Source organism: Bos indicus x Bos taurus, chromosome 7, assembly GCF_003369695.1.
Source record: "Bos indicus x Bos taurus breed Angus x Brahman F1 hybrid chromosome 7, Bos_hybrid_MaternalHap_v2.0, whole genome shotgun sequence".
In the NCBI taxonomy this organism is placed as follows: domain Eukaryota; kingdom Metazoa; phylum Chordata; class Mammalia; order Artiodactyla; family Bovidae; genus Bos; species Bos indicus x Bos taurus.
In genome coordinates this window covers 88,411,813-88,424,179 of record NC_040082.1, presented here as the reverse complement: position 1 = coordinate 88,424,179, position 12,367 = coordinate 88,411,813, and the positions used below count along the sequence as shown (strand labels likewise).

At 41.0% G+C, this 12,367-nt stretch overlaps 1 protein-coding gene across 5 annotated transcripts in view; it reads left to right on the top strand.

The window, feature by feature from the left end:
- The window catches only part of P4HA2 (prolyl 4-hydroxylase subunit alpha 2), a 37,703-nt gene extending 33,219 nt beyond the window's left edge, over window positions 1-4,484 (top strand). For 4 of the 5 annotated variants that reach the window (XM_027547073.1, XM_027547075.1, XM_027547076.1 and 1 more), the window contains exons 14-16: window positions 95-163; window positions 547-643; window positions 3,191-3,654. In XM_027547073.1, coding sequence (XP_027402874.1) covers window positions 95-163; window positions 547-643; window positions 3,191-3,261 — 237 coding nt within the window. In that variant the 3' untranslated portion in view covers window positions 3,262-3,654. Of the gene's footprint in view, window positions 1-94; window positions 164-546; window positions 644-3,190 lie in introns of all 5 variants that reach the window. The other variant, XM_027547071.1, reaches the window with a different exon arrangement.
- Window positions 4,485-12,367: the final 7,883 nt, after the last annotated feature.

Here is a 12,367-nt window from a genome sequence, read left to right as displayed (position 1 = left end):
AAGGACAATCCACATACTTCATCACGTCCTTTGTGGCTCAGTTGCTCTGAGAGTATTGAGTAGAAGGGCCAAGCTCTGTGTCTTGTATTCCCAGATGAGTGATGTAGAAGCTGGTGGTGCCACCGTCTTTCCTGATCTGGGGGCTGCAATTTGGCCTAAGAAGGTAAGTTCTGGTTCTTGGGGGTCAAAAGTTGAAGTGCAGGGCCCAGACCTCATTCCTGTCTCCTAGTCCAGTTCCCTGGCTTGCTTGACTGTCACTTTGAGGGAGCTTAGCCCTTTCCTGAACCCTGACCTGTGGTCTAGGCTTTCACCTTGGGAGATGGAATGGAGAGGGAAATTCCTTGAGGGCCAGGTGGGATTCTCAGTATCTACCCCACCATGAAGGGTAGGAGCTTTTTGGGGAACTTCTCTACGCTGGAGTCCCAGAGTCCTGTGCCCCTGAACACAGGAGAGAGAGAGTGTTTCTGCTCAGAGGGGGCTCTGTGGTACTCAGCATCAGATCCTTGAGCCCAGTATCTAAGGGTATGACAGGCTCTCTCTTTCCAGGGCACAGCTGTATTCTGGTACAACCTCCTACGGAGTGGGGAAGGTGACTATCGAACAAGACATGCTGCCTGCCCTGTGCTTGTGGGCTGCAAGTGGGGTGAGTGGCTTAAGTTGTGGTGGTAGCCTCTGGGCTCTGGTGGTCAGCCTGAGACTCTGAACTGAGAGATACTTGCTGCTGAATTTTCACAGAGTCAAAACCTTCTCCCTTTTGGAGATTTTGGGGTTTTGTGTTTGTTTTTCCTTGATAACCAGTAGTCCCGCGCAGCCATGTTAGCTGTCCACTCAGCTGGTTATATGCTAAGACATTTGGTTGGGAACACTTTCAGAGGTGCCTAGAGAGCTGAGGAAGCCCCAAGGAAGAATAGCTATTCAGGCATCCTAGGTCCAGGATGGCCCCCAGAAGAGTGGGCTCTGGCAAGGGTTCTGAGGTCACAGTGGGGAGAAGTGGAAACAAAAAGAGGAAAAGGTGTCTCAGGCAAGCAAAGCCCACGTGGAACAAGGCTCAGGTTAAAACCAACATCATAGTGTGGGGACCAGCTGCCTTTGTCTCTTGCACAAGGGGAGGCTTGTGGCACAGAGACTGAGAGATGAGGCTTGAGGCTGAAATCAAACTGTGGAGGCTGAAAGTTGAGCTTTGTTTTGGAAGCAGCTGTGGTGAGTCATGGAGAGGCTTGAAGCAGGATGTGACAGGAAGTGATCACAAAGAGATGAATTTATAGACCTCTTGGAGAGTTATGGGGATAAATAGTGATAGATTCACAGAAAATTAAGCAAATGAGAAAGAAAATAAGAAAAAGGAAAAAAGTTGTACCAGAAAGAAAATACAGTTGACCCTTGAATGAAAGCAAGGTTAGGTAGGGGTGCTGACCCTCTACACAGTTGAAAATCCATGTGTAATTTATAGTTAGCTCTCTATATATGCGGTTCCTCCATATCCACGGGTCTACCTTTACAAATTCATACAATTGTGGATCATGTAGTACTGTAGTATTTACTATGAAAAAACTAGGACTTCCCTGGTGGTCCAGTGGTTCAGAGTCTGGCTGCCATGCAGGGGACACAGGTTTGATCCCTGGTCCAGGATGATTCCACATGCTACAGCTCCTAAAGCCCATGTACCTAGAGTCTGTGCTCCTCAACAAGAGAAGCCCCTGCAGTGAGAAACCCACACACCACAACTAGAGACTAGCACCTGCCTTGCCACCGCTAGAGAAAGCCCACGCACAGCAGTGAAGACCCAGTGCAGCAAAAGATAGATTTAATTTTAACAATAAAGTGATAAATCTTTAAAAAAACCCATGTATATAACTGGACTTGCCCAGTTCAAATGTGTTGTTCAAGGGTCAGCTGCACAATCTATTAGGTAGCTCAAGTGTGAGTAATATTTACATGACATAGTAGTGTAAATACTGAATATTAATTTAACTAGAACTTGTGATATAACTATATTGGGAGATAGGAAGGGGAAATATGTATTTTAAGAGTGGTGTAAAAAATTCCAAAGCTCCCATCTTCTGTGGTAGACTATCAACATATAAGATCTAAAGTTGAAAGTCAAGAAATAACATTGTAAGTATGTTATTTAGAAAAATGAGGATAAATATCAGAAGAGACAAAGGAGTTAAATGTCCAGTGGTAGTGGGGATTGGTGGTGGGAAGGGATGGGTAGGAGATTGCTATTTATCATTATAAGCCTTGTAGAACAATTTGATTTTTTCAGCTAAGTACATGTATTATTTAATTATCACAAAGTGTATTTTAAAAGTGCAATGACCTCATTCGCACATTAAAAGCAATTTTCTCAATTCATTATGAGTCTATGAAATGAAAAGCGTGGTTTGTGAGCGTTTAAGACACAACTTCAGGTGGTTGTGCTAGCACCGGCTCTGCTTCCCCGCTGCCCACAACACACAGGATAGATCTGCTGCCTAGAGCCCTTGAGGTTGACTGAGGCCTGCCATGGTCCTGACAGGCTCCCTGAGGTTGACTGAGGCCTGCCATGGTCCTGACAGGCTCCCTGAGGTTGACTGAGGCCTGCCATGGTCCTGACAGGCTCCCTGAGGTCGCTTCCAGGCCTGCCACGGTCCTGACAGGCTCCCAGAGGTCGACTGAGGCCTGCCACGGTCCTGACAGGCTCCCAGAGGTTGACTGAGGTCTGCCACAGTCCTGACAGGCTTCCTTGTCTCTTGCATCTCACTGCCCACCCACCGCATTCCAGCAGTGCCAAGCTTGTTGGGGTCCCTGACACACACACCAGCGTGGATTGTGCCTTGCTCTCTTTCTTATCCTGTTCCCACTTCCCAGACCCCCTTTGGTATAGGAACCACCTGCTCTGTCCATTTCCTTCCCTGGATAACTCCTGTTCAGCTTTCTGTCCCAGCCTTAGGGTTTCCTCTTCCCCCACATGGTTAAACGCTCTTTAGCTCTGTTTCTGTGGCAACCTACGCACATATATCGTGTCACTGACAGACTTTTGTACAATTATCTGTTTTCCTTACCAGCTCATAAGTAACTTGATGACTGAAACCAAGTCTTACTCATGTCTGATTCCCAGGCCTAGTGTAGGAGTCATCATGAAGGAATCATTAATTTTGGCTGCTAAATTAACCAACAGGAATGTAACATACTTTCTGTTTGTTCACAGTCTCCAATAAGTGGTTCCATGAACGAGGACAGGAATTCTTGAGGCCGTGTGGATCGACAGAAGTTGACTGACATCATTTTCTGCCCTTCGCCTTCCTGGCCCCACAGTCCGTGTTGTCTTCAAGTTCAATGTGACAGACTCCTGTCTATGTTCCAGTCCCATCAGGCGGGTCTCTGGAGGCATAAATGTTTTGTGTGGAGTAGAGAGTGGACTAGGGAAGGTCCTGGACGACCTGGGCCCCAGCCTCTCTGACCAGCCCGTGCTATCTCTGGACGCTCGGGTAGGGTTGGAGCAGAGTCAGGTGGTCTGCACCTAGCAAGGTGCTTTTGTACCTCAGATGCTTTAGGTGTGAGATGTTTCAGTGAACCAAAGTTCTGATTCCTTGTTTACATGCTTGTTTTTATGGAATTTCTATTAATGTGGCTTTAACCAAAATAAAACGTCCCTGCCAGAAGCCTTAAAGAGCCGTATTTGAAGTATTTTTTTTTTAAGATGGGGAGCTTTTACCAAGTTCACCATTTGGATAATGAATCTGGATAATGAATACTTGAGAGGCAAACCCTGATGTTCCAGACCAGGTTTCAACACTTATTTTTCCTCTAAGCTTCAGTGTTCTTTCTGGAAAGTGAGAGAGACAGTCTCCTTGCATCTCAGAGAACATAGAGACCATGTATATCCATGGTTGTGATGCTGTTATAATTTGAAATTTCTTACTTTAAAATTTTGAGACATACACATAGAGTTGGTTGTGATACATAGATGTACAGTTTAAAGACTATGATGGAGAGCATGAAGGCCCATGTCACCATCACCTGGATTAGAGAAGAGATTATTTTCAGACTTGTACCTCAGGGGCCCCTGTGAGCCCCTCTGATCACATCTCTGACCTGCCCCCAGTGCCTCGGTGGTAACCACTGTCAAGTGATCTGTGGTAGTCATGCCTTTCCTTCTTTGTAGTTTTACTATCCAGGTCTATATCCCTAAATAAATAGTAGTTATTTTGTTGTCCTTGATTTTGAACTTTTTTGTAGTGGAAACAAGAGTATATTTTAGGGGGTGTTTGGCTTCTTTTATTTGATAGTTGTTTGTAGGATTCATTCATGTTGCTGTGAAGCTGTAGTTTATGTTAATTTGTGTAGTTCAGTTTTATTAGCATCTATCATAGGACAGTATCATAATATACTAATATACTGTTGATAGATATTTGAATTGGTTTCAGTCTTTTATTAATAAGGCTGCTGTTGCATTTTTATATGTGATTTCTAATGCAAATAAACACATTTTTTAGAATATATACCTAGAAGTGGAAATGTTGACTCTTAGTAGGTGGGTCTTCAACCTTACATATAATGTATTCCAGAGTGGTTATGCACATTGCTGCCAGGTGTAAGTAAAAGTTCTTGTTATCCCAGTCTTCTCCAATATCTGATACTGTCACACTTTTGCATTTTAGCTAGCTTATTATATAGATAGTTTTATCTATATTAACATGATTAGATAACATTAGATTAGACATTGAACACCTTTTTGTATGTTCATTCGTCTTTAGGTTTTGTGTATTCAAATCTTTTTCTTACTAATTCATTGAAATTTTTAACATACTATGGACACAAGGTTTTTGTTGGTTAGATGCTTTGCAAATATCTTTTTTCTACTTTGTCTTTTCATTCCTAGTTCTTTTGAACAAAAGTTCTTAATTTGTGTCAAATTTATCAGGATTTTCCTTTTAGATTTATGCTTTTATGCCTTGTTTAAAAAATTCTTCTATATCCCAAGATCATGAAGATATTTCTTGTATTCTTTTCTAAAAGCATTATAGTTATATCTTTTACATTTATATCTTTAATACAATACAGCTAGGTTTTATTTTTGTATATGGTATGAGGTGCAAGAATCTACTTAAAGAGATTCTTTTTATGTATTTTATTAGGATAGACTAAGTTTGTGGTAGTGTAATAAAATAACCCCTAAATCTTAGTGGCTTAATGAAACCATCTCTCATGCAAAAAATCACTGGTTCTAGGGCAATTGTTAGGAGAAGGCAATGGCAACCCACTCCAGTACTTTTGCCTGGAAAATCCCACGGCCGGAGGAGCCTGGTAGGCTGCAGTCCATGGGATCGATAGAGTCGGACATGACTGAGCGACTTCACTTTCACTTTTCACTTTCATGCACTGGAGAGGAAAATGGCAACCCACTCCAGTGTTCTTGCCTGGAGAATCCCAGGGACTGGGGAGCCTGGTGGGCTGCCAGCTATGGGGTCGCACAGAGTCGGACACGACTGAAGTGACTTAGCAGCAGCAGCAGCAGCAGCAGCAAGGCAATTGTTATCTATCGACTGCCATACAATCTCCCCCTAGTGGCTTCCACTATCAGAACCTAACAGGAAGCCAGTGAGTAAGGGAATCTGAGAAATAATAGACAGTTGCAACTTCTCTGCCTAGAGTGTTCTCTGGATTTGTCTCACTGGCAGTTCTATAATTCTAATCCTTGTATCTTCAGTATTTAGACACTGCTCCTCAAATCCATTTTATTCCCCAGAGGTTTTCTGCTTAGCTTCTTAATTTTCCATTGTGCATGGCTTCAGAATTTACTAAATGTCCTAATGGGTAAACAGGGTGAGTGGCTGACTGAGTTCTGTACTCCTCCCTCCTGTTAAGTATTCTAAAAAAATACAATCTAATTTTTTGTCTTTCAGTGCCCTTTGAGACCACCAAGATCTCTGCTGGTTTCTCTCTTAGCAGTTACCTGTTACTTGGGTTCTTTATCTGGTTTCCCAGTCTCTTATCTCATGTGTAGAATCAGTAAATAATCAAAGAATAAGAGAAACCAGACTTTTGGCTCACCTACCTGAGATTCATCCTTCTCCAGGATCATAAATAGATGTGTAAAGTTTGAGAGGCTTGGTAACAGAGAACCTAGTGCTTGAGTAGCACAGGAGAATGAGGTCTCATTTAACCAGGAGTTGGCACCACATTGTTAGATCTGGGTCTTGAAGAATAAGTAGGAGTTGTTTTTTTGTCTGCTAACCTCAGTTTAAAATACATGCACATGGCTTTAAAAATAAGAAACAGAAGAGTTTACCATGAATAATGCTTTCCTACTCTATTCTCTCCTCCTCTATTCCCTATTCTTAAGGGAACCTTTTTCAATTGTCTAATTTTTCTGACTATAATTGTATATTTACAAAGATATCTCATGATTTTTCCACTTTAGAAATTTAACGGATGATCATCTAGCTTTGTTCACTATCCTCTATTACATCTGCCCTCTCCCTTTTGTCACTTTTTAATTTTTTTTTATAGTCCTTTCTTTGCCTGGTAACACAAACTGGTTACACTTGTACCTGGTACACTGGTTACCTGGTAACACTATCACAAACGTCCTTTTTGTTTTGTAAGCCTAAGGTAACATCTCTGATAATTTACTATGTGAGCTGAAGATCTAGTGTCTGACCAAGCAACTGGTCACCACAGTCTAGCCTAGTTAACATATAAAATTAACTTTCACATGCCCTTTTAACTTCCCAACTTCTGTCATTTATACTTTGGATGCTTGTTTTAATATCCAGGATAAGCTGAATTTAAAAGTTGAAAAACCAAAAACTATGTATGTAGCTTAATTTAATTGAACTTATAGTCATTATAATGTTGATATAGCTATAATAAAAAGGAATCTGTGCCTTATTTGTCTAATAAAATTCAGAACAAATTTATAACATGTATTAGTTTGCTAGGGCTGACAAAATATCACAGACTGGATGGTTTGAAACAAACTTATTTTCTCACAGTTCCTGGAGGCTAGAAGTCCAAGATCGAGGTTTCAGGAAGTTTGGTTTCTTCTGAGGCCTTCCTCCTTGGCTTCTAAATGGCCACTTTCTTACATGGTCATCCCTGGATGTGTTGTCTGTGTCCAAGTCTCCTCTTATAAGGCCACCAGTTATATTGGGTTAGGGCCCACCCATATGACCTAATTTTATATTAAATATCTCTTTAAGACCCTAATTCCAAATACAGTTGCATTTCAAGGTACTAAGGGTCAAGATTTAAATTTATGAATTTTGGGAGATACATAATGCTGCTACGAAATCATATTAGATTTGGAACACTATTTGGAATGAAATAAATAAAATTCTTTTCCTTACTCTCTATACCAGATGTAGCCCATTTTAAGCAAGTGTGTCAGATTAGTATGTTTTCATTAAGAATGTTATAACAATAGACATTTTAATTTTATTGAAAAGATTAGGGAATATGAGTTATCTTATGACATTCTTAATAAAAAAATCTTTGAGGCCAGGGTTATGTTAATGGAACCAATATTGCAGGGTACACAAGCTATTATTTTCCCTCAAAATGATTATGCCAAATTTTTGCCTTTCTCAGCTCATAATTTAATGTTCAAAAAGACTACTTTCAATGACTTCAAATATAATCTTTTTAGCTACTTTACAGAAGATACAGATATATTGATAGATACATAAAATTCATTGAGCAGTTACAAAATTATGATTATTCCTGACTCTTTGTCTGTAGAATCCATGGACTGTAGCCCGCTAAGCTCCTCTGTCCATGGGATTTTCCAGGTAAGGATACTGGGTCAGGTTGCCATTTCCTCCTCCAGGGAATCTTCCTGACCCAGGGATCTAATCTGTGTCTCCTGCATGGGCAGGCAGATTGTTTACCGCTGAGCTGTCTGGGAAGTCCGTCTAAAAACTACATTAAACACAAATACTAATCCTGAGGGGCATTAAGATCAAATTCAATCACAGCACTACGCACAAATTAAAGATGTTTGTTAAATGTTAAGAGAGATAACATCAATTGACAAAATACAACATCCTGAAACCTAAATACAACATGCTCAGACAACATGCTAAAACATTGCATTGTGGTGCAAATACATTACACATTTTTTTGCAGCTTACTGGTTTGGGATGATGTTTTGAACTGAGAAAAAGTTTTTAAAAGGTTGCGTATTTTGCTTATAACAAATGAGAGCAAGTAACTGAAAGTATGTCTGACTCATGTTAAACTTAGGAAGAGACATGAATATATTTCCTGAATTTGAAAACAAAGAGATTGGAAATGTACACATTATTGGATGAGTCTATTAATTATTATAGGAGAAGTGTTTATCAAATAGAAATTTAAATAGATTATAGATATCCTAGATATGGACTTAGCAAGTGAAGTGTCCAGATATTTTGAACTTTTACTGAAGAAAAGTTATTTTCTATGAATACATCTGTTATAAGTCTGATAACTTAAATCCTGTGGCAGTTTCACCTGAAGTAATTTTAAGCCGCATACAATAGCAATGACTTGTAATATAAAATTGGCATTGTGTTTGAATCATCTGAAACTGATTCACGTGTTTTCTTAGTATAATCTTTTCCAAACTTGAACGTGGTCTAGGGAATTTTGTTCTAAATAGGAGTCACAGTGGCATCCTACAAAAGAATAATCAGTAAACTGAAGCTAATTTAAGATAATTTAAGATTGCACTTGGTCAAGAAAGTTGATCAAGAGTTTCAAAGTTTTGAAATTTTTACTGACGAGTTTGCTTCAATTTAAACCAGGAAAATTGAACATAGTAATTTTCATTTTTAGTATAAATAAAATATTTAAACTTAAAAATGTTAATTTTAATACACCAATCTTTTCAACTTTGCAATATTTTCAACTAATTTTACTACCTTGATAACACTAACAAAAAATACACAAAAACGTATATTAGCTGCACAGAATTTCTTCTGCCTCAGTCTCTAATATGGCTTGGCATACCACGGGTCTTGTTTTCAAACCTAGCATCTGAACTCTAAATTAGAGTTGCCAGATTTAACAAACAAAAATACATGGCACCCAGTTAAACTTTAATTTCAGATGAACAACCAATAATTTTGTACGAGAAATACTACAAAATTATTGGTTGCCCATGTGAACTTAAAATTTAACTGGGCATCCTGTATATTATCTTCCAAACCTAAACATCATTATTTCACACGGGGGAGAAAGCTGCCTGCCTGCTCCTGGGCTCACTAAGGCCGTCTCAACACCGTGGCCGCTGGTTATGCAGAGGTGACAGGGGCTCCTAGGGGCAGTCGTGTGGCTTCGAGTTTCGAGTTTCGCTGAGCGGCCTGTGGGCATGTTGAATCCTTCCCGGTAGGGCGAATGGCTGGGGAAGACTGAGAGCACCTTTCGGTTCCCACAACACGCCCGCAGCCTTCGCTCCAGCACACTGGCCTACTCAGGTGTTTGTGCTTGCTGGTCCCTCTGCCTGAAAAGTTCCTCCCCAACATGGTCAGAGAGTTTCTATCCTCATTCCGTTCAGTCTGACCAAGCCCCATCTTAGACACCTCATCATACTGGCCTTTCAAAACTTCCTTGAACATCTGCATCCTCATTCCCGCCCCCTGCTCTGCTTTCTTCCTAGCACACACCGCCACTGTAACATGATATTCTTATTTGTGTATTAGGTTTTGACTCAACTTGAACGGAAGTCCCCTGAGGGAAGGAAATTTATTTTCCCACGTCTCTATTCGCTTTTCTACCAGCGAGTCTTCCCTCAAGCTAAGTAGCAGGATGGGGCAGGTCCTGTGGGCAGTCTTAGGGAAGGGGCGGGGCTTTTGCGGAAAGGGTGGGGCCAGAGGTTTCTGGAAAGGCATTGATCGTGAGGTGCGTGTTCCGCAGTTGAGGAGGTGAGCGGTGGTGCTGCTGGCGTTGGGGCTTATGCAGTCTCCGTAGCAGCTGTTGTTTAGGGCTTCTAGCCCGCCTCTCCGTTCAGGCGAGTCCTGACCGAGCAATGGCCGTCTTGGTGCGTGTTCCCGAGGCACTGTGTCCCCATGAGGAAGCGCTCACAGCACAGGTGGCATGGAGGTGGCGCCCTGAGGGAGGGTCGGGGAGTGTCCAGCGCTGTCTGGGAAGTCATTTCCAAGGCTGAGGCCACTTTGAAGAGGTTTTTAAACTTTTGTGAAGATTTTTTATTTCTCTAAACTAGGGGAAAACTTTTTTTCTGTGAGAAATGTTTCGGGGCTAAGGGTAAGTGGAAGGTCACGGGTATTTGGCAAATCCAAAGTTGAGTATTTTAAAGGACTTTTTCAGTGTGTTTCTGAAAGTGGTTTTATAATATTAGCAACCCACTAGGTGGTCTCTTGTTACTGATAATACTCTCTTTGAAAAGACAGCCTCTTTCTTTCCCTTGTTTCGTGAAATGCAGACCCTAGCGACTAAGCACAGCCCAGCACAGGCCTCACTGAAGTCAGGACCAAACCCCCTGATGGGCCCACAGCTGTCCTCTTGTCTGTCTTGATTTCACTGGCAAGCTACTTAAAACTTTATCCTGTATTTACTGTCCTCACACCTCCCATTCTTTATTTTTTGACATGGTAAATCTGCCATAACTAATTCCCTGAAATTGTCTGGTGAAGTGTTAAGGGTCCTCCTAGTGGTCATACTCGGTAGTAGACACTTTTGACTTTTTTTCATCCAATGAAGGAAAAATAACTTCATGGTTCTTGATTTTTCTTTCTTTCCCAGACTGTCTTGCTAACTTTTCTTCGTTGGCCCACATTTCTCCTGTGTATGTCCATGTTTCCTTTTCACAGTACTATACTTTAAAAGGAAGGCGCTTTCTTACTCAATGCTGTAACAATCATTTATGTGCTTATGATTTCTTAAACTTCACTCACATCTCTGTCTTGAGTTTTGTTCTAGACTCTTAGGTCCAGCTTCCTAGTGAACATATCTACTTGGAACTTGCATATAACTCTGGAATGGGTGTCACAGATTATTCAATGAATGATCATAAATAGGGCCTGAGGTAGAAAAAAAAAAAGTTATTGTGGCTATTAACCTTTGGAGTGACAGACCCTCTTGTGAATCTTATAAAATTAAGGACTTTCTCCCTTAAAAGGTGCACACTAATTTTTGCCTATGGTTTCTAAGTTTCCCAGACCTGCTGCAGTTCAACAATTCAGATTTTGAGTTAGAATTTCCTCAAATGATAAAATGAAAAAGTGTGTTTTCATAGATATGCATCAGATTTACAGCTTTTCTGTGAGAATGCATTGTATTCCAGTCTCCATTGACAAGTAACTCAAATCAATCCATCACCAGACTTAACTTACAGAAACTTGGTCTTTAGAAGTAGAATCAAGAATGATAAGCCTGGAATCCAAAGAAGAGGATTTCCGATTAACCATGTAGATTTTGTGTATCACAGTCCACATGAGATCTACCTTAGCCTGGTCAGAGATCAGGGTCTGATGTAGACCTTTCAGAAAGTGCTTATGAGTGAGAGTGTAGCCTGCTCTTCTCCTTTCAGAACAGGTCTGAAGCCAGGTGCTTGGTAAAAGCCCTGAGTAAGGAGGCAAGAATGATAGACGTGAGTGAGGGTTCAAGTTTGTTGTTTTGTCAGAACCTTCCTTCTTTGATGGTTTGTAGGGTGAGTGATCAGTGATTTCTCAGTTCCAGAGTTACTCCCCTGATGGTCACTGAGGGCTGCTTTGAGACTGACCACACTCCTGATTTAGATCTAGTTGTTTCTTCTGTTCTTGTCTTTGGCCATGCTGCTCAACACATGCAGAATCTTAGTTCCCTGACCAGGCATTAAACCTGGGCCCCTGCCTTGGCAGGGTGACACCTCAGCCACTGGATTTCCAGGGAAGTCCCAGTGTACATTGTGTTTTGTTTTGCTTTGTTTTTTAATAGAAATGAAACCTAAAGAAACATTAGCCACTTAAAAACAAAACTTTCTCTTCCGTGAGAGGCCAAACCAATTGTCTACTGGTTTTTCTTCTTTTTGACTCCCCTGGTCCTTCTTTGTCACCTCTCAGTTACGGCTCAGAATTGCTTTGTAGCCATTTTGCTTTCCTGAAGCCTTCTGATTTCCAAATACTGCCTATGTATTGACAACTCTTAAATCTTTAATTCCAGCTTTTATTACTCTCTGGCTAGCAGCTACAGCTCTGCTTACAATGCCCACAGGTTCTTCCATGTTAATATATCCCAAACTGGATTCATTATACTTTGATTAAGTGGTTCCTGTTTTTGTTTTGCCAGTCTTCGTGAATGGCAAACGTAACTGATCGTTTCTCCGAGCTACAAACTCCTGTGTGATCCCAGATTCCAGCTTCTCTCCACTATTATTTATAACTAATGTGAACTTTTTTTCCCC